Raw genomic sequence first — 23,622 nt, 5'->3', positions numbered from 1 at the left:
TAAATAAAAAAAAAAAAAAGAAAATAAATTCTGAACATTAAGGAAATAAACCTCATTTCATATTTCTCTCAAGTTCTAATAAGGTAATGGCTATTTTAATTCATATGTATAGATGCAAATGCATTACACAGAAAAAATATATTTGTTGTAACTTATCAACCCATCTTGATCTCATTTATAACTGCATACTTGATTTTATTATTAAGATTTTTAAAAATAAATTCCCTCACTAAGATATGTGAAAGAATTATGATAAGCCACTTTAGGAAGGCTTTTAACTATTTGGGGCTGTTATATAATAATCATCACCATAATGTTTTAGAGATTCAAATTCTAAGGAAAAAAATAACTTGTGTATATAAGCAAAAGCTTTTTTTTAATTTTTAAAATTTATTTTATTTATTTTTTTATACAGCAGGTCCTTATTAGTCATCAGTTTTATACACATCAGTGTCTACATGTCAATCCCAATGGCCCAATTCATCACACCCCCACCCCCGTGCCCATTTTTAGATTGGGTTGTTTGTTTTTCTAATATTGAGCTGCATGAGCTGTTTATATATTTTGGAGATGAATCCTTTGTCCATTGATTCGTGTGCAAATATTTTCTCCCATTCTGAGGGATGCCTTTTAGTCTTTTTTTTTTTTTTTTAATTTTTTCTTTTAGTCTTATTTATGCTTTCCTTTGCTGTGCAAAAGCTTTTAAGCTTCATTAGGTCCCATCTGTTTATTTTTATTTCCATCACTATAGGAGGCGGATCAAAAAAGATCTTGCTGTGATTTATGTCAAAGAATGTTCTTCCTATGTTTTCCTCTGAGAGTTTTATAGTGTCTGGCCTTACATTTAGGTCTCTAATCCATTTTGAGTTTATTTTTGTGTATGGTGTTAGGGAGTGTTCTAATTTCATTCTTTTTTTTTAAAATTTATTTATTTAATTAATTTATTTTTGTCTGTGTTGGGTCTTCGTTGCTGCGAGCAGGCTTTCTCTAGTTGCAGTGAGCAGGGGCTACTCTATGTTGCGGTGTGTGGGCTTCTCATTGCAGTAGCTTCTTGTTGCGGAGCACAGGCTCTACGCATGTGGGCTTCAGTAGTTGTGGCTCACAGGCTCTAGAGCACAGGCTCAGTAGTTGTGGCACACTGGCTTAGTTACTCCGCGGCATGTGGCATCTTCCTGGACCAGGGCTCAAACCCGTGTCCCCTGCGTTGGTAGGAGGATTCTCAACCACTGTGCCACCAGGGAAGCCCCTCTAATTTCATTCTTTTACATGTAGATGTCCAGTTTTCCCAGCACCACCTATTGAAGAGACTGTCTTTTCTCCATTGTATATCCTTGCCTCCTTTGTCATAGATTAGTTGACCATAGGTGTGTGGGTTTATCTCTGGGCTTTCTATCTTGTTCCATTGATCTGTGTTTCTGTTTTTGCACCACTACCATATTGTCTTGATTACTGTGGCTTTGTACTATTGTCTGAAGTCAGGGAGTCTGATTCCGCCAGCTCCGTTTTTTTCCCTCAAGACTGCTTTGGCTATTCGGGGGCTTTTGTGTCTCCATACAAATTTTAAGATTTTTTGTTCTAGTTCTGTAAAAACTGCCATCGGGAATTTGATAGGGATTGCACTGGATCTGTAGATTGCTTTCAGTAGTATAGTCATTTTCACAATATTGATTCTTCCAATCCAAGAATGTGGTATATCTCTCCATCTGTTTGTATCATCTTTAATTTCTTTCATCAGTGCCGTATGGTTTCCTGCATACAGGTCTTCTGTCTCCCTAGGTAGGTTTATCCCTAGGTATTTTGTTCTCTTTGTTGCAGGGGTAAATGGGAGTGTTTCCATAATTTCTCTTTCAGATTTTTCATCGTTAGTGTATAGGAATGCAAGAGATTTCTGTGCATTAATCTTGTATCCTGCAACTATACCAAATTCATTGATTAGCTTTAGTAGTTTTCTTGTGGCATCTTTAGGATTCTCTATGTATAGTATCATTTTTGTTCTTCTTTCTCCTGTTCCTTTAGGTGTAAGGTTAGATTGTTTATTTGAGTTTTTTCTTGTTTCTTGAGGTAGGATTGTATAGCTATAAACTTCCCTCTTAGAACTGCTTTTGCTGCATCCCATAGGTTTTGGATCATCGTGTTTTCATTGTCGTGTGTCTCCAGGTATTTTTTGATTCTTTGATTTCTTCAATGATCTCTTGGTTATTTAGTAATGTACTGTTTAGCCTCCATGTGTTTGGTTTTTTTTACGTTTTTTCCCTGTAATTCATTTCTAATCTCATAGTGTTGTGGTCAGAAAAGATGCTTGATATAATTTCAACTTCTTACATTTCCAAGGCTTGATTTGTGACCCAAGATGTGATCTATCCTGGAGAATGTTCTGTGCGCACTTGAGAAGAAAGTGTAATGTGCTGTTTTTGGATGGAATGTCCTATAAATGTCAATTAAATCTATCTGGTATACTGTGTCATTTAAAGCTTCTCTTTCCTTAATTATTTTCGTTTTGGATGATCCGTCCATTGGTGTAAGTGAGGTGTTAAATTCTCCTACTATTATTGTGCTACTGTCAATTTCCTCTTTTATAGCTGTTAGCAGTTGCCTTATGTATGAGGTGCTCCTATGTTGGGTGCATATATATTTGTAATTGTGACATCTTCTTGGATTGATCCCTTGATCATTATGTAGTGGCCTTCCTTGTCTCTTGTAACATTCTTTATTTTAAAGTCTATTTTATCTGATATGAGTATTGCTATCCAGCTTTCTTTTGATTTCCATTTGCATGGAATATCTTTTTCAATCCCCTCACTTTCAGTCTGTATGTTTCCTTAGATCTGAAGTGGGTCTCTTGTAGACAGCATATAGATGGGTCTTGTTTTGTATCCATTCAGCAAGCCTGTGTCTTTTGGTGGGAGCATTTAATCCTTTCACATTTAATGTAATTATCAATATGTATGTTCCTATTGCCATTTTCTTAATTGTTTTGGGTTTGTTTTGTAGGTCCTTTTCTTCTCTTGTGTTTCCCACTTAGAGAGAAGTTCCTTTAGCATTTGTTGTAGAGCTGGTTTGGTGGTGCTGAATTCTCTTAGCTTTTGCTTGTCTATAAAGCTTTTGATTTCTCCATCGAATCTGAATGAGATCCTTGCTGGTAGAGTAATCTTGGTTGTAGATTCTTCCCTTTCATTAACGTATACCATGCCACTCCCTTCTGGCTTGTAGAGTTTGTGCTGATAAATCAGCTGTTAACCTTATGGGAGTTCCCTTGTATGTTATTTGTCGTTTTTCCCTTGCTGCTTTCAATAATTTTTCTTTGTCTTTAATTTTTGCCAATGTGATTACTATGTGTCTCAGTGTGTTTCTCCTTGAGGTTATCCTGTATGGGACTCTCTGCGCTTCCTGAACTTGAGTGGCCATTTCCTTTCCCATGTAAGGGAAGTTTTTGACTATAATCTCTATAAATATTTTTTCTGGTCCTTTCTCTCTCTCTTCTCCTTCTGGGACCCTTATAATGTGAATATGGTTGTGTTTAATGTTGTCCCAGAGGTCTTTTAGGCTGTTTTCATTTCTTTTCATTCTTTTTCTTTATTCTGTTCCACAACAGTGAATTCTCCCGTTCTGTCTTCCAAGTCACTTATCTGTTCTTCTGCCTCAGTTATTCTATTGATTCCTTCTAGTGTAGTTTTCATTTTAGTTATTATATTGTTCATCTCTGTTTGTTCCTTAGTTCTTCTAGGTCTTTGTTAAACATTTCTTGCATCTTCTCGATCTTTGCCTCCATCCTTTTTCCAAGGTCCTGGATCATCTTCACTGTCATTATTCTGAATTCTTTCTCTGGAAGGTTACCTATCTCCATTTCATTTAGTTGTTTTTCTTGGGTTTTATCTTGTTCCTTCATCTGGTACATAGCCCTCTGTCTTTTCATCTTGTCTGTCTTACTGTGAATGTGGTTTTTGTTCCACAGGCTGCAAGATTGTAGTTCTTGTTGCTTCAGCTGTCTGCCCTCTGGTGGATGAGGCTATCTAGGATGGTTGATGGGAGGAACTGGTGGTGGGTAGAGCTGACTGTTGTTCTGGTGGGCGGAGCTCAGTAAAACTTTAATCTACTTTTCTGCTGATGGGTGGGCCTGGGTTCCCTCCCTGTGGGTTGTTTGGCCTGAGGCGACCCAACACTGGAGCCTACCTGGGCTCTTTTGTGGTGCTAATGGCGGGACTCTGGGAGGGCTCATGCCAAGTAGTACTTCCAAAAACTTCTGCTGCCAGTGTCCTTGTCCCCATGGTGAGCCACAGCCACCCCCGCCTCTGCAGGAGACCCTCCAACAGGTAGGTCTGGTTCAGTCTCCCCAGGGTCACTGCTCCTTCCCCTGGGTCCTGATGCACACACTACTTTGTGTGTGCCCTCCAAGAGTGCAGTCTCTGTTTCCCCCAGTCCTGTCGGAAGTCCTGCAATCAAATCCCACTAGACTTCAAAGTCTGATTCTCTAAGAATTCCTCCTCCCATTGCCGGACCCCCAGGTTGGGAAGCCTGATGTGGGGCTCCGAACCTTCACTCCAGTGGGTGGACTTCTGTGGTATAAGTGTTCTCCAGTCTGTGAGTCACCCACCTACCAGTTATGGGATTTGATTTTACTGTGATTACACCCTTCCTACCGTCTCACTGTGGCTTCTCCTTTGTCTTTGGATATGGGGTATCTTTTTTGGTTTGTTCCAGTGTCTTCCTGCTTATGATTGTCCAGTAGCTAGTTGTGATTCTGGTGTCCTTGCAAGAGGGAGTCTATTTCTTCATTCAACAATGATTGCTTAGTATGTGCTAGAAACTATTCTGAGGCTGGGGAAACAGCAATATACAAAATGCATAAGTCCTTGCCTTGGTGGTACTTAGATTGTAGAATCCAGGGTGTTACTTTTAGTGTTATAATGTATGCCTACTTTATACCTACTTGTAAATCAAAAGATGATTTCAGTGGTGAATCATTCTCTAAAGTGATTGATCAGTCACATTCTTACATATGTGACCTACGAGTTTAGATGACTGCTCAAGGGTTTGTCTTCTTGGGCACTATAGCTGTATTCAGCCCTTGACAGAGGTGAATACTGTGCTTGGTTTCCTAGTCTGCAGCTAATGAGTAACACAGATTAGTTGGAAATGATTCAAATGAAGCTAACAATATAATTTGAAATTTGGGGGGATGTTTTTGAAGGTGGGGAGAATAGTGATAAGTTAAAGGAAGGATTCATCTCAGGAATACTTAAAGAAGTGATCTTCCTTTAGCATAAGAAATTTGCTACAAGATACTAATTTCTACTAATACCTTTAAAAGTTGTCCAGCCTTTAGCCATCTTTGGTTCTGGAGATCTAAAAGTAGGATTTAAATTTTAAAATATTACTGTGGGATGATTTTAAGTATAGTTTCATCAGAATGAATGTGAGCTGAAGGGAAATAAAATATACTCTGAAGGCCACTCCCTAGCCTGTGGCTACAGGATCAGACAATTTAATAGACTTCATCATGAACTAATATTCTTTATGAAGAGACACTGCTTTACCAATTATATGACATATCTATTTCCCAGTTCCTTAATATAAAATTCTGGAAACAAATGAGTTTTTTATCAACATCCAGGCAAACTCTTCCACATAGACTTTGGATATATTTTGGGTCGGGATCCAAAGCCTCTTCCTCCTCCTATGAAGCTGAATAAAGAAATGGTGGAAGGAATGGGGGGCACACAGAGCGAACAGTACCAAGAGTTCCGAAAACAGTGTTACACAGCTTTTCTCCACCTTCGAAGGTAAGTTGATTTGCTTGACGTAGAGAATTTTGGTAAATTGATTTCACAGAGCAAGAAAAATATTTGTTCAAATGTATACATTCTTTAGCATCACTCTTTTTAGAATGACACAGGCAGCAGTATTTTTTAATGTACATTTGATAACTATTTTGTTAAACAGTCTGACATCAAAGGAAAAAGACAGTTTCTTGCTTTCTCACTAATTATTTGACTGCTAAATCCCACCAAGTGGGAAGCTAGCATTACACAAGAATGAAGCATTTAGCTCACTTGGAGTGATTAGTCAAGTAATTTTTATTTTTTAGCACCTTTACTAACCTTAGTTTGGAGCATTCCGAAACAGTTGAAGAATAAACGTTACGTATGATTTTGTCTCTCTTCAGCACCTCATCAGTCATTCTGCTTAAAAAAAAATGTTGATTTTTTTCTCTATCCCTTTTTCTCTAAGGCCACTATATCTCTGCTTCCTTCATCCAAATTTACTTAGGACTGGACATCATGTATCATTAGGAAAAAGATAAATTAAAAATCATGTTTGTTAAATTCAGGACATGGCACTGATGGTTAGTCAAAAATAATGGATCATTTTATTCTAACTCCATTTTCAATTTAACTATGCAAAATGAATATTCTTAGTCCACCAGAAAAATCCCAGCTCAGGAGACACCTGTATGCTCTTCCAGGTGAATATGTAACCAGTAGAAGTGAGTTGCCTATGCATGTGGGCCCTGTCTTTTCTGTCTTTGTAACCTCAGTTTATAGACAGTATATGTATGTTGAATAAGAACCTTCAGTATTTGTACGAACAGTTCTGCATCACATCTGGAGTGAGGCCATGTTCCCTGGTGATATTGATACTACTGGTCCCAGGTGAATGGCTGTCTTATATTAATAAGGTTTCATCTTTGCAGTGGCTCAATAGGCCTTCACTGTTAACTCAGTCTCGACCGCAGGTCACAAACTTTAACATACATTTTACAAACAGCTGCATTATTATCCTGTGAGTGGTAGAGTGGCTCAGTTTTACTCTCCAGAAATGCTAAAGGAATAATGAGAAGATGGGTGTCTGGTGATGCAGAAGCACTTTCAGAGATGAAAATTCCACTTTAATACCTAGGATTTTTAATTTAAAATAGAGCCTACAGAAAGCTAGATGAAACTATGGTGATCTCAATGAGGAGGCAGACAAGATGATATGCAATGATAACTAGAGAAATGTCAAAGGTGCCCTATCTTATTGAAAGCAGAAAGAAAGCAATGTGTCTTATAAACTGTCATTGATAATGGATTAGTAGCAATTCAGCAAAATGAGAAAATAGGCAGATTATTAGTATAGAGCCAAAAGTTAACTTTCCTCACTACTAAGAAAAATCATAAAGAGATTAATCTACCTCACTTTATGTTAAGTCTTCATGAAAATTGTTTTACTTTTTTAGTTTCAAAGATTTCACTGTTAAGATTAGCTAGACCCTAATATTTTGATAAACATTTATTTTTTAATGTTGTATTTTAGAATATGGTTCAGTTAGTAAAAATTTCTCTTAGGACATAAGAATTAACCAGATAGCCAAAAATTTGTTTGGAGGTAAGGATATTTGACACGCTTAATTATTAGAGTTTTTAGGTGGGACCAACTGTGTTCTTTTCATGGTGTTTGTTGATTGCTGATCAACAAGAAATCATTGAATAAACTGTGGACCACAAACAGAGCAGTCCCTTTTGAATTAAGTTATGAATGTTACTTGTACAGGTGCCGGAACACACGTTATGGTGTGATTTTCATATAACAAAATACACTGTTATACCAATAATAAATTAGAAAATTTACTTTTTGAATACTCTTATGGCAACTCTCTAGTAATGCTAAAACATTTTAAATATTAAGTGTTCAAGGAAAACATAACTTCTCTTAATCCATGTTTATGCCAAACACCATGATACAAAGAGGGCCTAAACTTTTCAGTAAAAATATTGAAATTTGGAATGCATTTTGCTGTATCAAGCAAAGTTCTTACATTGTCTTAGAGGATGTTTGCCTAGTCTCCAAACAGCAGTGAATCTATTGATCACACTACTTTTCATCATTAATCTCATTGTTTTCCCTTCTAGAAGTAGTACACTTGTTAAATAAATATTTTTATAGGATTCTACTCTGATATTTGTTGCATGCAAAATGGATAGATTGTAGGGGAAACAAGACGTCTGAAATGCTGTTAAGAACCTCACTTGTTGTAGTTAATGCTTTTTATTCTTAGTATTGAAGGTTTTTACTGAAAAATTTAGACCATCTTTGTATACCCAGTGAGTAGCATGGTGGTTGGCATAAACATGGGTATGAGAAAGAGTACATTTTCCTTGAACTCTGTACTTAACCTACTCCTTTTTAAAAATCTAATTTATATCACATCCATCCTTACATCTTTGTCTAGACTTGGTTTTGCCCACTTTGCCCACTCTATCATTTTTTTAAACTTAACCTTATATTTTCTTTTAATAATGGCTTTAAAGATTTCTGGTAACCTTTCTGTTTTTCTGGATAGCATTTGAATGACTAATATATAATTTCTGTTTTGTGTAACTTGTTCTGTCTTAAATGGAAAATGCAGGTTAATGGCAACAGATGTAAAAGATTAACACCGTTAAGGTAGTGACAGGTTATCCACAAAGTAATTGGATGTTTAAGCTTCTTATAGAATATTCCATTTTATATTTATTTACATTGTTTCCCTTTGCCATAATAATAGAAGCATGGGTGGTTATATGTATACCAGCAGATAATGGAGAAAACATTATTTGCCTTTTACAAAAGGAACACACATGCTTTCATAAAGGCAGACATTTTAACATAGATCCTGGCTGACCGTTAAAATCACCTGGGGTTCTTTGTGGGCTAGGGGGGGACCAAAACAGTTCTGAGCCCCATCAGATTTAATTGGTCTGGGATTTGGCCCAGGCATTGGTATTTTCAAAGAAGCTTCCCAAATGAATTTAATGGGCAGCCAGGTATGGGATATACTTTGAAATATGCCTTTCAAAACTGAACCTTGTATTCCTCTCCCTGTGTTACCTTGTGGTAGATTCCTGAGATTCCCCTATGGCAAGGTTGGGACAAACCCTATATAGTCAACAAAACAGAGTATGAATAATTAAGGTTCATTGAAAGAATATTTTTTCGTAACATAATATGTAGCAGTTGGTTGTATCCTACTGACACCAGTCCTTAAAAACATTTCTTTTATTTGGTGTAACCTACTCCTCTATTTTCTTTTTGCCTTACTGGTCACTCCTGCTTCTTTGCTGATACCTTCCCTCTTCTTCCTGACCTCTATATATTAAACTATCTACAAGTTCCATATCAGTATAAAGAGTTCTGGATCTTTTTCCCCTAAACTCTCTCCTTAAGCATTTACATCTAGACTTGTGACTTTAAATAGGATCCAAATGCTGATGATTCCAAACTATTACCACCAGCCCTATTATCTCCTCTGAAATATGTCTAACTGCCTATTTGACATCTCTACTAAGAATGTAGTAGGGATCTCAAACTCAATATGTGTCTAAAATGGAACTCTTGATTCCCTGCCCCAAATCCTGTTCTTCTTTCATTCATTTTTTTTTTTTAATTTTGATAAATAACCATAGTTCCCCATGTAGGCTAAATCCTTGGTGACATTCAGGTCCTCTGTTCTCCACTTCATTGAAGGCATCTTGAAGCAAGTGAGATCCAGTCCATCTCCAAAATATAGCCTTATAATGTCCATATTATTTATTTTCCACCTGGACATCTGTAAAATAGTTTCCCTTCCTCCATTCTTATTCCCCACAAGATAGCCAGTGTGGGCTTTTACAAAATGCATATCTGAGTATGTCACTCTACTCTTTAAACTCATTTATTTCAGTGCAGTTAGAATAACATCATACCTCCCTAAGATGACTTTTCTCCCCGCCCCATCAGCCTTTGACCCATTTTGCTGTTTTTTCTTTATTTTTAAAAATCTTTTGTCAGTCAAGTACTCATGAAATTATCTTCTTTGTCAGTTTATTGTGTGAGTCCCCACCCTCCTCCAGAATGTAAGCTTCATGAGTATGTAGAGACCTTGTTTGTTCAGTTCACCACTATACCCATAGTGCCTAGAACAGTGTTTAGTGTGAGTACTCAATAAATATGTGTTGGTTGAATGAATAAAATTATTATGTGGGTAGAAATGGAATAAGCTGTGACATGGTTTTTATCAGTTCCCACAAGGAAATCAGTAACTTTAAAACTATAAGTTCAAGCAGTTTAGCTATTATCATACTTTTTTTAAAAGAGTATAATTGAGTTAGGGCCTAATTTGATTAGAAGATTATATCAAGGTAGAATTTTTTCATTATAGTGCCTGATTTTCATGGGTAATATAAAATTCAAAAATGATGAAATAGGTAATTTGAGGTTCATATGGATAGTCATTTTTGTCTACAAGTTCTATTATCATTACAGTTCAAGTATTAGTTTTTATGTACTTTTTTATATTATGGATAAGTAGATGGCTGGAATAAAGGTTCTGCATAACCTAAAGTCCTGACTTCCATCTGCTCGAGAAGACAATGCAAGGCACTTGTGTTGACACTTCTACCAAGACCAGCTAGAAACCTTCATTGCCTGAAACCAAAGCTTTCTTCACTTACATCCATCCCCAAAGTCAAACCTGGACCTCCTTTTATCACTACAGTGCTGCAGGGCCACTCAGGGCATAACTGTCCAAGGGGAGAGTGTTCTGGAGCAGGAGGTGGGTTGCACCCAGTGTACACTTAATGATACCTTTCCCCACATGGCTGCACTCCTGGAAATAAGATTTGGAATAGTAACATTCTTTATTCTTGTTTGGAGGAGGATGAAAAGTTTGATGATTGATGAGGATAAACCTTTAGTTCCTACAGGGGCCAGCATACTCCAAAAGGTGAAGTTATTTAGATATCTTGCACATATTTAGTGTAGAAGAGTACAAGCTATTTTCTCCTCCGTTTAGGGTTGCTTGTATCCAGGCCCGTCATTATATTTTCGAAGATGGTGGGATTAGTGTCCCTAGAGGATATTTATGAATGATTACTGAACTCACACTATTTCCCTTTGACTCATTTACCCATGACATACTGAGGTAGTCTTAAGGTAGCAGATTCTTGTCAGCATTGAGCAAAGACAGATCTTCATTGCTTAGTAATGCTAATTAATGGTATAAAGCAGATTCCCCTTAGATCCCTTCTCAAAAGAATATACTTACTAAAGAGTGAAAAACTGTCATTATTAGATGGTTACTCCAAAAGTGTGTTCCCTAGTGGGGGACCTAGAAATGGCATTATATCAAGACCTTAGAATAAGATATGTTTTCAAGGCTTTCTTTTCATTGAGACAGCTGGTGAATAAGCTCACATTCTATTTTCCATAGGAGTAATAGTAACCATTATAAAGCACTACTTCTAGGAGTGCTCTTAATATGAGAAAGAATGGCAAAATTCTAACACATTGCTATTTATTTTTCTTTCCCACTCTCCTTTAGGTATTCTAATCTTATTTTGAACTTGTTTTCCTTGATGGTGGATGCAAACATTCCAGATATTGCTCTTGAACCAGATAAGACTGTGAAAAAGGTAATTTTTATACATCCTCAGATATCATAGTCTACTTTTCATATGTAAAAAATAACAGGATTTTAACAACCCATTTCCCCTTGTCCCGACCCCTAGACTCTTAAGTAACATGAATTAAGAAAGAGACCTTGTGTATATTTTTTATTTCACATTCCAGAATATGACAGCCTCTCAAGTCCTCTGCAACAAGTTTTATCCCCTTGCCTGTTTGTACCCACAGTCACATGAATAGGTCACTACACCAAGAGAGGGAGCTTACTATCACAGCCCTTTCTCTTTGTCCTGAAAGTTTAGCTTCTCTTTAATATTCCTACTGGGATACCTGATTCCTGGTACTCCCAGACTAAGCCTGCTAAGGATCAGAAACAAAATATTGTAATAGTATGGAGAAGCAGAAGCAAACAGCCATTCTTTATCCTTCCCATTCATACCCTTGCTTACAGGGGTTTCTTACTGTGTCAGGAGAATAGAGACCTGCCTTAACTTAACCTGCAAAGAGAAGAATGAAGGAAAGCCATCACGTAGATGAGCAGTTATTCAGAACTATTGTACCCTGAGTTGCAGCAGGAGATGGGAGGAAGGGTAACAGATTTGAAGATTTTTATTCAAATTAATTTCTGACTCTCTGATTCATTGAGAGGGATGTATGTAGTATACTTTATTTATCCAAAGGTAACATAAAATGATCTTAAATATCAGTGTGGTTATTAATACTGAACTTCAAAGTTAGTGTAGTTTTTTAACTTACAGAAGTATAAAATTACTAAAATTATAACAGTCTCATAGATGGAATTGCCCTGGTGGTTGAAATTAATAATTGGCACCAAAATCCCTAAGTTCTGATGTAATTGACTCTTAGCATTATTAGAAAGGTACCTCTGTGGTTTAAACATTGTCTTGGTCCATTTGGGCTGCTGTATATAACAAAATACAAGAGACTGCATGGCTTGTAACAACAGAAATTTATTTCTCATGCTTCTGGAGGCTAGAAGTTCTAGATCAGGGTGCCAGAATGGTCAAGTTAAGGCCCTTTTTGGGTCGAAAACTTGTTGTATCTTCATAGGGTGGAAGGCACTAGGAAGCTCTGTGGGATCTCTTTTATAAGAGCACTAATCCCATTCATGAGGGCTCCACCCTCATGACCTAAACACCTCCCAAAGGGTCCACCTCCTAATACTATCACATTGGGCATTAGTGTTTCAACGTGGATTTGGGGGATACAAAAATATTTACATCATTGCAAACATGAATGAAGCTAATCTCTTTTACCTAATTTTATGAGTCATTGGCAAGCAATGAGAGGGATTTTAATGTAAATATTTTATTGCTTAACCATTTAAGGAAATTATGTTCTTATTAAGATTTCATATATTATTATCCAGGAAGCACTGTTTCAGCACCCCCCACCCCCAAACAAGGCAATGGACTACTTATCACACTAGGTTTTGGCCTGGGTTATTTTTTGTCAATTTAAGCTCATCCATCAAGAAACATGGTTGATGAACGTTTTCTTAGCTAAAGTTGATGACTGCACCAGATTTCAAATGTTGTTGCCTTTTTTTTTTGCTTTGCTGTTTTCAGGATCTGTTTTTGCTGTTTATTTTAAACCCATCTATCTCTGTCATATGTTCACTCTTGCCTGACTTCACTTGTGTTCAGAAGTCATTTATGAAAGTTCTAACAGTATTTGTCAAACGGAGTCTTCCAGTTTCTTCTGCCAGTTGTTATATAGTTATTGTTCTTTTGTTTCAACTTTTGCTTCTCTTCTAGAGAATCATAATTTTATTGTTTAATTTGTTACCAGCTCTCTTTATGGCATCATCCTTTAACACATGAAGCAATTAATTTATGGGGAAGAAAAGCATGTACCTTAGTCATTTTTCTTGACACTGTTTACTCCCTAGCTGTTTATTCTAGTTTCAATTAAGTGAACCTTGAACAAAAAGTATTTTACCATATTTTTACCCAAAAGGGTATTCCATAAAGATTTATTTGCTTGCTACTGTTTTATCAAGAATGTGAAGTAACCAATTGCAACATAAACTTGACTTTAAAGTCATAATAATATTGGAAAGTGATGCTGCAATAGACTAAAATTTATGTTTCATATTGGTTGGCTTTTTTAAGAAGTAGAAATAGGTTTTAATACTTTGTGAAATAACCCTTGCTGGCATTACTTTGAAGTCTTACTACCTAGAAAATTTTTGCATTGATCTCATGAATGAAAGCCAGCTAAAGAAACAGAGTAGCACATTTGAGGCTGAAGTCTTCAGAGAAGTACATATTATTCAAATTATTTAATCATAACAAAGTTCAACAATATTTTCCTTTTTTCTAACATATTTTAGTACATATATATCAATTTCTTTTTACTTCTTTTTAAACTGTCTACTCATTTTATGGTGCTTCACAGATAATTGCGTTTCCTACAGATTTTGAAGGTTGTAGCAACTCTGTGTTGAGCAAGTCTGTTGGTGCCATTTTTCCAACAACATTTGCTCACTTTGTGTCTCTGTATCACATTTTGGAAATTCTCACGATATTTTAAACAAAGGGTATCTTATCTACCTTTGAAAGACAGTGCAGAGGCTGAGATTTACAAGTGTGTATCCTTTTGCTTAAAGGCACTCTCCAGATTGTTTTGAGTGCAGCCTTACTAATGAGGTGTGAAAGGAGAGGGTTTGGAGCTGGTAGGGATAGCCAAGAAGTCAGGGGAGAAATTCTGGAAAGGTGAAAGTCACAGAGGTGACTTAGGGGACAATAACAAGTAGCCTAACATAAGTCAGTATATATGAAAACAGATCAACCATTTATATGTTGTTAACCTTCTTTGTTATAAAAGAGAATGTCTTCATATTTGGCAAATAACATTTTCTTTATATGCTAAATACATATCTTCTGTTTGTAATTTAAGTACTTATGTAAGTATGCAAGTTTTGATAAATTGGGTTAAAGTTTTATTTTGATTCTCCTGCCCTACAGTTTTTTGACATTCTTAAAACATAGTTCCAAAATTGTCAGACATGACCTCTCTAAGTAGAAATCAAGGAATATAATGGATTAAACTCTTTAACTGGGACCCAGAAATGGGAGAGAGAGTTGATTGAAAGTATACTTTTAGGTCTCCCTCCACCAAATTGTCCTTCACTTATTATATTAACCTCTCTTTTACCTCCTCTATCCTGAGGCTGAGGGCTGTCAGATCAGCTGGTATACTTCCAGTGCAGTGAAGAGAAAAGAGCACTGAGCAGGGCCATGGGTTGTCATACTGTCTGCCCTTTCTTCTTCCTGGTTTTATAGTAGTTAAACTCTATACTTAAAAGGAAATACTAAATGTGGACCACTTTTTATCCACTTGGAAATCCCATTTTCTCCTAGCCTGCCTTTTCAGAAATATATATGGGTTATTTATAAGAGGAGAAAGGAGTTAGTACAATGGTTAGTGCAGTAGGATGCAATTGTCTGGAAGTGCAAGCCACTTATCATCAGTTAAAGGTCCCTGGATTGGCTTCATAAATTCTGTGTCTCAGTTTCTGCATCTTATAGATGGAGATATTATCTGCCTCAGAGCCATCTGAGAGTTGAGTGAAATACTGCATATAAAGTACTTTGCACAGTGTTTAGCACAGAGTAGTCATTCAGTAACATTGGCTTTTGTGTTTTAGGGAACTATTCTGATATATATCTCTACTAAGTTTTCTAGTACTTATTGCTATTGAGAATCAACTGTATGTTTTAATATGAAATAATGAAAAAGTCCTCTGTCTTTGGAAATTATAGGCCAGTTGAAGTAGTTCTTTGCAGAAGTACAGGGAACTCCTATAGGAAAGGGGACATTTTAGAAGATCTAGTTTAGTTCATTTTGCCAGCAATTGACATAGTTCCTGTTCTTGTATAGGCAGAGAAGGTGAGGGAGAATAGTAATATAAGCTTACCTTGCTATATCCATTTCATAAAGTGAAGGAGATTGTTAATAATTATTATGTCACAATTTAAATCTTATAATTCTAGCTTTGAAATGCAAATACTAAAGCACACCTTTGAGTTAAGAGAACAATTTTTGTCTCTTTTTAAATTTGCAGGGTCTAACAGAATTATATTTTCTATTCACTTTGTTAATTCTTTTCTGCAGAAATATTTACAACCAACAAAGATAGGGTGATATAAAGAGCATATAGCAAAAAGTAAAGTTCCACATTCAAGAGAATAGTATTCAGAACTCCTTACAGGTTATGAATCATTTCTTTGGCATAGAATAGTTCATTGTAATAATATCTGTATCTGTTTGTTCTTGTCTTTTCGAAATGTGTGTTTTTCTTTATTCAAAAGCTAATGAGACTGTGACCTTGTAGGTTCAGGATAAATTTCGTCTAGACCTGTCTGATGAAGAGGCAGTGCACTACATGCAGAGTCTGATTGATGAAAGTGTCCATGCTCTGTTTGCCGCGGTGGTAGAGCAGATTCACAAGTTCGCCCAGGTAAGTTCTCTGAGGGCAGTGTGTTCATCTCAGCTTCTCTGTGTACTACCCTAGAATCCTCACAGAACCATACCTTTCCCTGCCAATGACATCTTTTCTGTTTTTTTTTGTCAAGCCTTCTTGACATCTCACCAACCTTCCAGTGTGAAAGTGTTCGATGCACTAGTAACATGCACTAAAACATCCCACTGAAATGTTCTTAGTAACTAAATTGTGGAGTGTCAGCATAGTTGTATCTGTCCTTTGTAGTCAGTGGTGACTATAAACCCTTCTTGAGAATAATCTTGGGTCTAGCAGAGGCCTTGACAAGTGAGACTTGGACACTCGTTGGATTTTGGTAAACTGTGAAGTGCTAGGAAAGGAGGTTAGAAGCTGAGAAAAGCGATGTGTAGCACATACAGATCTATCTGTAGACTTTTGGTTAGCAGACTCTTTCCTATAAATGTTTGAGGGAAGACTTTTTGATGATAAACCTCAGATTTAAAAACTGTTTTAGTTTTAAACTTCATAATGAGGTTGATGCTGGAAGTGATCAGCAAACAGAAAAATTAGGCCACTTTCCTCTCCCACATCCTCTCACTCCTCTCCTTGTAAACTCCTTCCTGACTTTACACATTCAGTTAATAATAATTTTACAAATAACCCAAGCTCAAAGCTTGTCTGTTTTAACTTCTCCCTCACTCAGTATACAGAATGTTACTAAGTCTTGCGAGTTTCTTTAAGCATTTTTTAAATCATCGTTTTCTGTCATTTTCCCATTATAGACATTTTAACCCAGTTGTTTTTCACTTTATGATACCTTGGGTAACTAAAATCCTTCATAACTGTTCTCTCTGTTTTAGTATCTTTTTTTCTTGCAGCATTCTTATCTTTATTATGCTAAATATTTCAATTAGATATATCTTCACAAAATACTGTTTTACACTGGGTTTTGTTTTGTTTTAAATTTAAATGTGAAAAGTGTTTCCCTAGTGCCTAAAAGTGACATCCAATCTCTAGGAACTCAAGGCCTTCCAGACTGCTGTGTTCTAAACTTCTTTCTAAGCTATTTTCCTAATACTCTCTTTCTCTAATATTTTTATCCTCTTCCATTTCTCTGGCTACTTTGCTGTTCTATTTCTTCAGCCCAGAATATCCATCTTCTTAATAATGAATCATCTGTAAACTCCTGCTTGCTAAAATCCAGTCTGTCCTTCCAAGATCTATTCTTAATGCCACTCTGATTCATCTTCCTCTGAATATTAATAGTACTTTGTACTTTTATTATAAGTTGAACTTATATTTTGTTTTCTATTATAGATATTTGGATACTTACCTTATAACTCCTAAAATGCAAACTTCTTAAAGGATGGGATGTATATCAGTGACCCAGAAACACGGTGCCTTTAAACACTTAAGAAATACCTAATGAGCATAAGGGAATTTTTTTTCCTGTAAATGTTAGCTGATACTCTTTCTCTCTCTGAACAAAACATGTTTCTTCTCTCTGAACACCAGTCTGAGTCATATTTTATTATAAGTGCCAACTCAAGGTTTGATTCACATGTCATTAATCATAGTCACTTCTCGAGAGAGTAAACTGTGACTCAGATGGTAAGTAAGTGACTTGTCAGAGCCACCGAGCTAGCTAATGGCAGATCTGGATCAGCATATATAGCACAGCAGAATATTTTAGAGCTGTAAGGGAAAAAGGCCCAGAGATGTATAACGACTTAGCCAACTTCATGTGTCTAACAAGGGACAGAATCAAGGCTTGAACCCAGATCTTTTGACCCCCCCATATCCAACCAATGATAATCTAGATTACTTTGTAGCTTGCCGAACTCGAGTCTTCTTTATCAGAATCCCATATTTTTTATTTTCTACTGAGGTATAGTTGATTTACAATGTTATATAAGTTTCAGGTGTACAACATAGTGATTAACAAGACTCCCATATTGTTTATCCCAAGAAGTTAACCTGAAAATATTCATGCTCTTAAGTTTCTTTAAATATGTCATCTCTGCTCATACTATTGTACAACTAAAACAATATCAACATAAGAGTAACATAAGAGGGCTTCCCTGGTGGCGCAGTGGTTGAGAGTTTGCCTGCCGATGCAGGGGACACGGGTTCGTGCCCTGGTCCGGGAAGATCCCACATGCCGCAGAGTGGCTGGGCCCGTGAGCCATGGCCGCTGAGCCTGCACGTCCGCAACGGGAGAGGCCACAACAGTGAGGGGCCCGCATACTGCAAAAAAAAAGTAACATAAGAATATTAAATTTAATTGGAACTTGCTTAGGCATTGAAGGATACCAGAGATACTAAATGAGGTCTTAATTTCACATAAGTCTTTTCAAATTATAAAATTATAGATGCATACTTGTTTCTTAACTAATCTCTGAGGAAGTTTATTTTCACTTTGAAATTCACATTCCTAAATATTGATACTAATAAATCACATGCACACTCAAATTTTGATGATCAACATCTGTTTTTTGTCACTCATAGCATTTATTATAAGGATGCATTTTGCTAATTGAGTTATGCTAATTTTAGTGTATTCCTGTTAGTCATTATGGATTATAGAACCCAGTTTTTAGAAAATGGAGGTAGACAGATACATGTTAACAAAAGTTCTTTCTACATAAAAGAAGTATTCTTTAAAATGACTAAAAAATTGCCAGATACAACTATTATGTTGAAATGCTGAAAAGGCTTATTTTATTCCATCACGCCAATTGCTAGTAAGGGTAGAGATTAAACATTGCAATATTTGTTGCCTAGCAACACCCACCTATTAGTGGTAGAAATTTTCCACTGAAAAACACTTTTATTTGGGTCATTGTCTTTGAAATTGCATCATCAGAACTCTTCTTCCCAGCAGAAAGGTGGAGGTCACTTAGTTTGGATCACTTCCTGCTCTAAACTACACCTTTCAATGGAAATCTCTCACATTGCAGCCCATTTCTTTCCAGTTTCTGCTTTTTCCTGTCTCTCTTCACTGATTGATGGTAGAAGTCTGGAGAAAGGGGATGTGATTTTCATTAATCTTAATACATATTAAATCTAATTAAATGAATATAGATTAGGGTTAGAAATATATTTTTTTTGCACACTAAATGTTAAAAAGTAAGAACAGATTGCATTCAGAAATTTTACCTAAGTCCCAGCTCAGGATACTAAGAACAAAGATCACTGTCATCCATCTGGCAAGGACTCTTCCTTAGCCCCTGGATGTTCAAGGAGGAGGACCACAGGTCCGAGTGGAGGGTCACATGAATGTGCAGTCCCATCTGTGCACCTTTAACTTAAGAGAAGCCAGCTATACACACACACTCTTACACTTGAGGGGGTTAAAAAAAACAACAGTGAAAGGAGGAAAACAGTGTGTTCCTTATGCCTGATATTTCCCATGTGTCTAGTAAATGTGTCAGGGACTCCCTCCGAAGTGTTTCAGATCCAACGTTCCTGCCATAACAGAACTTCTTACAATGCTGAATGTCATTCCAATATTGAGGGTTCTCATGTTTTTTTGTACAACATGGCCTCAGTACAAGCCATCTGCCCCATCTGCTGTTCAAACAAAGAAATAGGTTTTTTGCATCAGTGCTGAAGGGAGAGCTTCCTATTTTGGACTCTTTGAGAAATGACTCCAGTATGTTGCCTTCTGAAGGGCTTTTCTTGAGTAATTTTGTTTATTTATATTCTGTTTTACCTTTAGGTGCTGATCTTAGTTCTTAAACCCAGTGTAGGATGTTTCCACTGTAACTGTTCTACTCTCATCTACTTTAAGAAGGCATGGATGCAAAAGATGCCCTAAGGAGAAGAGACTAGAGCATCATTTCTGATTTTACATTATATGGACCTTATTTTACCATTAGGAATAAAGAAGAGCAATGTAAAATATTTCATTGATCAAAACATAAAGTATTGAATTCTGTGACCAAATAGAAATTCTTCAGTTCTAAAACAAAGTGATTTTTAATTTAGTAAATATTTTTCTAAAGAGTCAGATGATTCCCAGATACGTGGCTTAAATAAATAACACCAGTATATCATACAAAACTATTTTTTATCATTTTGTGTCCCAGATCTAGCCCTAATATATTTGAGTTATCCTGTAAGGAATAATAATAACAACAACAAAAGCACAATAGTAGCAATAATAGCAGCCTATTGAACACTTAAATGTGCCAGAAATTATGTAAACTTTTTTCTCTTCAGTACCTCCTTTAATCCTCATACCTGTAGAGTAAATGTATCACTAGGCTTGTTTACAGATGAGAAAGCTGAGGCTTATCTAAGTTAAATAACTTGCCCAAGGTCTCAAGGTGAACAGGTGAAAAAGTCCAGATTCAAACTCAAACCCTGGATTGTAGAAATAGACAGTAGTTTCTAAATAATGTTTTTCTCAATTTACATCTATGTCTTAATTTATTAGGTATGAATAGATTATGTGGTGAGTGGTGAGTTTTAAAAATAGACTTGTAGGGCTTCCCTGGTGGTGCAGGGGTTGAGAGTCCGCCTGCCGATGCAGGGGACACGGGTTCGTGCCCCGGTCTGGGGAAGATCCCACATGCCGCGGAGCGGCTGGGCCCGTGAGCCATGGCCGCTGGGCCTGCGCATCCAGAGCCTGTGCTCCGCAACCGGAGAGGCCACAGCAGTGAGAGGCCCGCGCACCGCAAAAAAAAAATAGACTTGTAAATTTAAAAAATGATCTTTTAATTTTCTCTCTTTAATCTTTCATCTGAGCATCAAAAGAAAAAAAATCCATGCAGACAGCCAATAGTGTATGACATAAAAAGGAGTTATTGGGAACAGTTAATCCCTGATAAATATGATAAATATGGGATATCACTTATCTTGTACATTGGCCAAAACCCAGTCTTGAATTTTATCGACTCACATGTTCTCTCTTGTTGCACTGCAGTCAGTACTGCTGCATAACTATGTTAAAACCTATGATGTTATAAACTATAATATAGGCACTTGGTACATTACAAATGTTTTAAGGTTTTAAGATTAGTTATCGTAATAGCAGCACTCAGCAGAATGCTCCATAACTTTCAGCTAAAATTCCCTACAGTTTATTTTTCATCAGTACAAATTTAATTTCCTTATCTTTTCTAAGGAAAGTTTTCAGACACTTGAATGCACTCCATGCTAAGATTTGCCTGTTCGATTCATTATCGGCTTTAGTAAGTTTATTTGTAATACTAACTATTGTTTTCCCTCCCCTCTGTTATATCGAACTTTTATGTAAGTTCTTCAAATGTGAAGGGAGTGGAATATTTTGGGCTGGCTCTACTACATAGTGTTACTAATTTTTTCCCCCATAGGTACAGACACTTTGAAATATTTATGAAATCTGTTAGAGACCATCTGTTTAGTAGCAGCATTTTTCTCGCATACAAACATATGTATACACAGGTGTGGATACATAGGTGTGGTTTTTCTTTGTTTCCAGGGTATTTAGACTTCCTAGATGTCAGTGAGGAACTTTCGCAGTTTGCCTTTAATCTGCATTTTCAACTTTCATCATCTTCTACCAGCCTTCTAAAAGAACCTTCTTTGTAACCCTGATGAGCTACCCCATGACACTTCCTATACCCAATATCCCTACTTCCCCAAGTAGTACACCTTTTTCTTTGCCTAGAATGAGTCCCCACCCATTTGTCTAACTTTCAGGTGTGTGCAGGGGAGGGATTGCGGGTAGGGGTAAATAACTGTTTCTTTATATAAGCATTTTGTCTTAAAGTAACTTGGGGTCTCCCACAGAAGCTGAACTGTTCCAAAAACACAGTACCAAATAAATGTATGTGACTTTATGTAAGTGCCAAGGACCATTTGAGAAGTTTATTTTCTCTGATACTACCTTTAAGAAAATACTTAAATAGCTTCTTAAATTACATTCCTTTTATTAGCATTAAAAATAAATCTTACCATATTCTTTCTAGAATTGCCACTTTAAATTATATAGATTAAAATCAGTCAGCATCTTTCACATTTATACACATATACACGCATGTGCACATACATACACAAACCCACTTGTCAGCACGGTTCTTTTTCCTTCCCGTTTTCTTTCAGAGTAATAATGAGGTGAAGTTCATAGAAACAAAGTTTTGTGACCCATAAAAAGCATTCTTAATTCCTCCAAGATAAGCCAGCATATATTTGACTGAATCAGAGGGCACATGAGGTGTGGATAACTCACCCCAAAAAAGTGCCCAGAGTTGTTCTTACTGAGAGAGTGGGTGATTGTACATGTTAAAGACAACAACCTTTAACTGTTGCACATTACTTTGAGATAATTGTGAGGGTGCCTAGCACAAAATAGGTGCTAAAAATGTTGATATCTTTTATTTTAACTTGATATTTTAATATTGAACACTATTAATGTATGGGCCCCAAAACAACTCTTGACTGGGCCTTTCTTATTCTTTCAGGACTGCTTCCTTTGATTTTTTTTTTTCCAGACTATTTCTGTACTCTGTATTGTGCATTGGCTGCACTCTGGAATAAATTATACATTTTCACAGTCTCTAAAAATGTCATACCAAGAACTAAGCTCACTACTCAAAATATTAATCATCTGTCACTACAGAATTCAGTGGAATTTTTGCCTTCCTAGTGCTAGATTTGTCTGCCATGTAATAATGAGATCATCTTGAGCTTACAGTTAGCAAACATTCCCTCTCCCAAATATTTGCTCATATAAACTGATTTTTAAGCAAAGTCTTAGGAATCCTGTACATTGTAGTTAATTTAAATCCTCTTCATGGCATGTAGTAAAGTAATAATTTCACCTTTTTTTTTTTTAATAGAAGACTTTTTTAAAAAAAAATTAAGGACTGGAATTACCTGAGGGTATTTTGGGTTTTTTTTTTTCTATTAAAGAATTATATGTCTCCTTCTAAGCAGTTTTTAGAACTATAAACTTGTTTCTCTTTCTTTGTGAACAGTGAAGCTAATTATTTTCTGTTTCTTTGTTTTTAATTTTTGTAGTACTGGCGAAAATGAAATTGTTTTGGCCCATCAAGATGCTTGTCTCTGTAAGGAAACTACTTTAGAAACAACATGTGTATAACGAAGACTTCAGGCTAACGAGCAAGGAAGAGAATATTAGTCTTCAAAATACCATATATCCTAAATGTTACAGGCATCCTAAATGCCTGAATTCTGTTTCCTTGGTTGTCCTTGCCTAAATATGGTCCCGAAGGGTTTGTTCTGATATATTGTATATATTTATTTTCAAATGTACACATTGTTAATAAGCTAAGAAGTAAGAATTTTGTTCCAGAACCACGTACATATTATGAGAGCTCTGAAGGAATTTCATGTTGACGTAGTAAAACATTTTAGTCTTCAAGTTTGAAAGTCCATTTTTTTCTTTATCTCTTCACATCAGATGAGCAGTTATATGAATCTGGACTGTCTTAGTTTTGGTTGGTTGTTTGTCTCTCCCTCCCTTGTTCCCTTTCTCTCTTCTTCCTTCTCCTCTCCCCCTACATTTTTTATTTTTTAATGTTTTGTCCTAACCTATAACACTTAAAGTTTTACACGTTATAGCCTATTCATTTATACGTTGAGAATTGTATATATTTCAAATAAGATAGTTATTTTTTTTTTTTTACAAATACTGTACTTTGTTTCTTATTTTTTTTGTGGTTCACATTTCTCTTAGGCTTTAAGTACATAAAGCAGGTTATAAAAATGTAGCTATCTGAATAATTGGCCAAAAGGTAACATGG

General features: G+C 36.2%; 1 protein-coding gene across 2 annotated transcripts in view; it reads left to right on the top strand.

Annotated features, from left to right (window-relative positions):
• PIK3C3 (phosphatidylinositol 3-kinase catalytic subunit type 3) overlaps positions 1-23,251 on the top strand; it is a 153,635-nt gene extending 130,384 nt beyond the window's left edge. Inside the window, exons 22-25 of one of the 2 annotated variants that reach the window (XM_024760453.1) lie at positions 5,612-5,780; positions 11,318-11,408; positions 15,761-15,886; positions 22,877-23,251. In XM_024760453.1, coding sequence (XP_024616221.1) covers positions 5,612-5,780; positions 11,318-11,408; positions 15,761-15,886; positions 22,877-22,891 — 401 coding nt within the window. In that variant the 3' untranslated portion in view covers positions 22,892-23,251. Of the gene's footprint in view, positions 1-5,611; positions 5,781-11,317; positions 11,409-15,760; positions 15,941-22,876 lie in introns of those variants that run through there. The other variant, XM_024760452.1, reaches the window with a different exon arrangement.
• Positions 23,252-23,622: the final 371 nt, after the last annotated feature.

The sequence above is a fragment of the Neophocaena asiaeorientalis genome, unplaced genomic scaffold, assembly GCF_003031525.2.
Source record: "Neophocaena asiaeorientalis asiaeorientalis breed wild unplaced genomic scaffold, Neophocaena_asiaeorientalis_V1.1 scaffold408, whole genome shotgun sequence".
Lineage (NCBI taxonomy): Eukaryota > Metazoa > Chordata > Mammalia > Artiodactyla > Phocoenidae > Neophocaena > Neophocaena asiaeorientalis.
The sequence above is the reverse complement of the archived record's forward strand: the minus strand, read 5'-3'. Positions and strand labels throughout refer to the sequence as shown.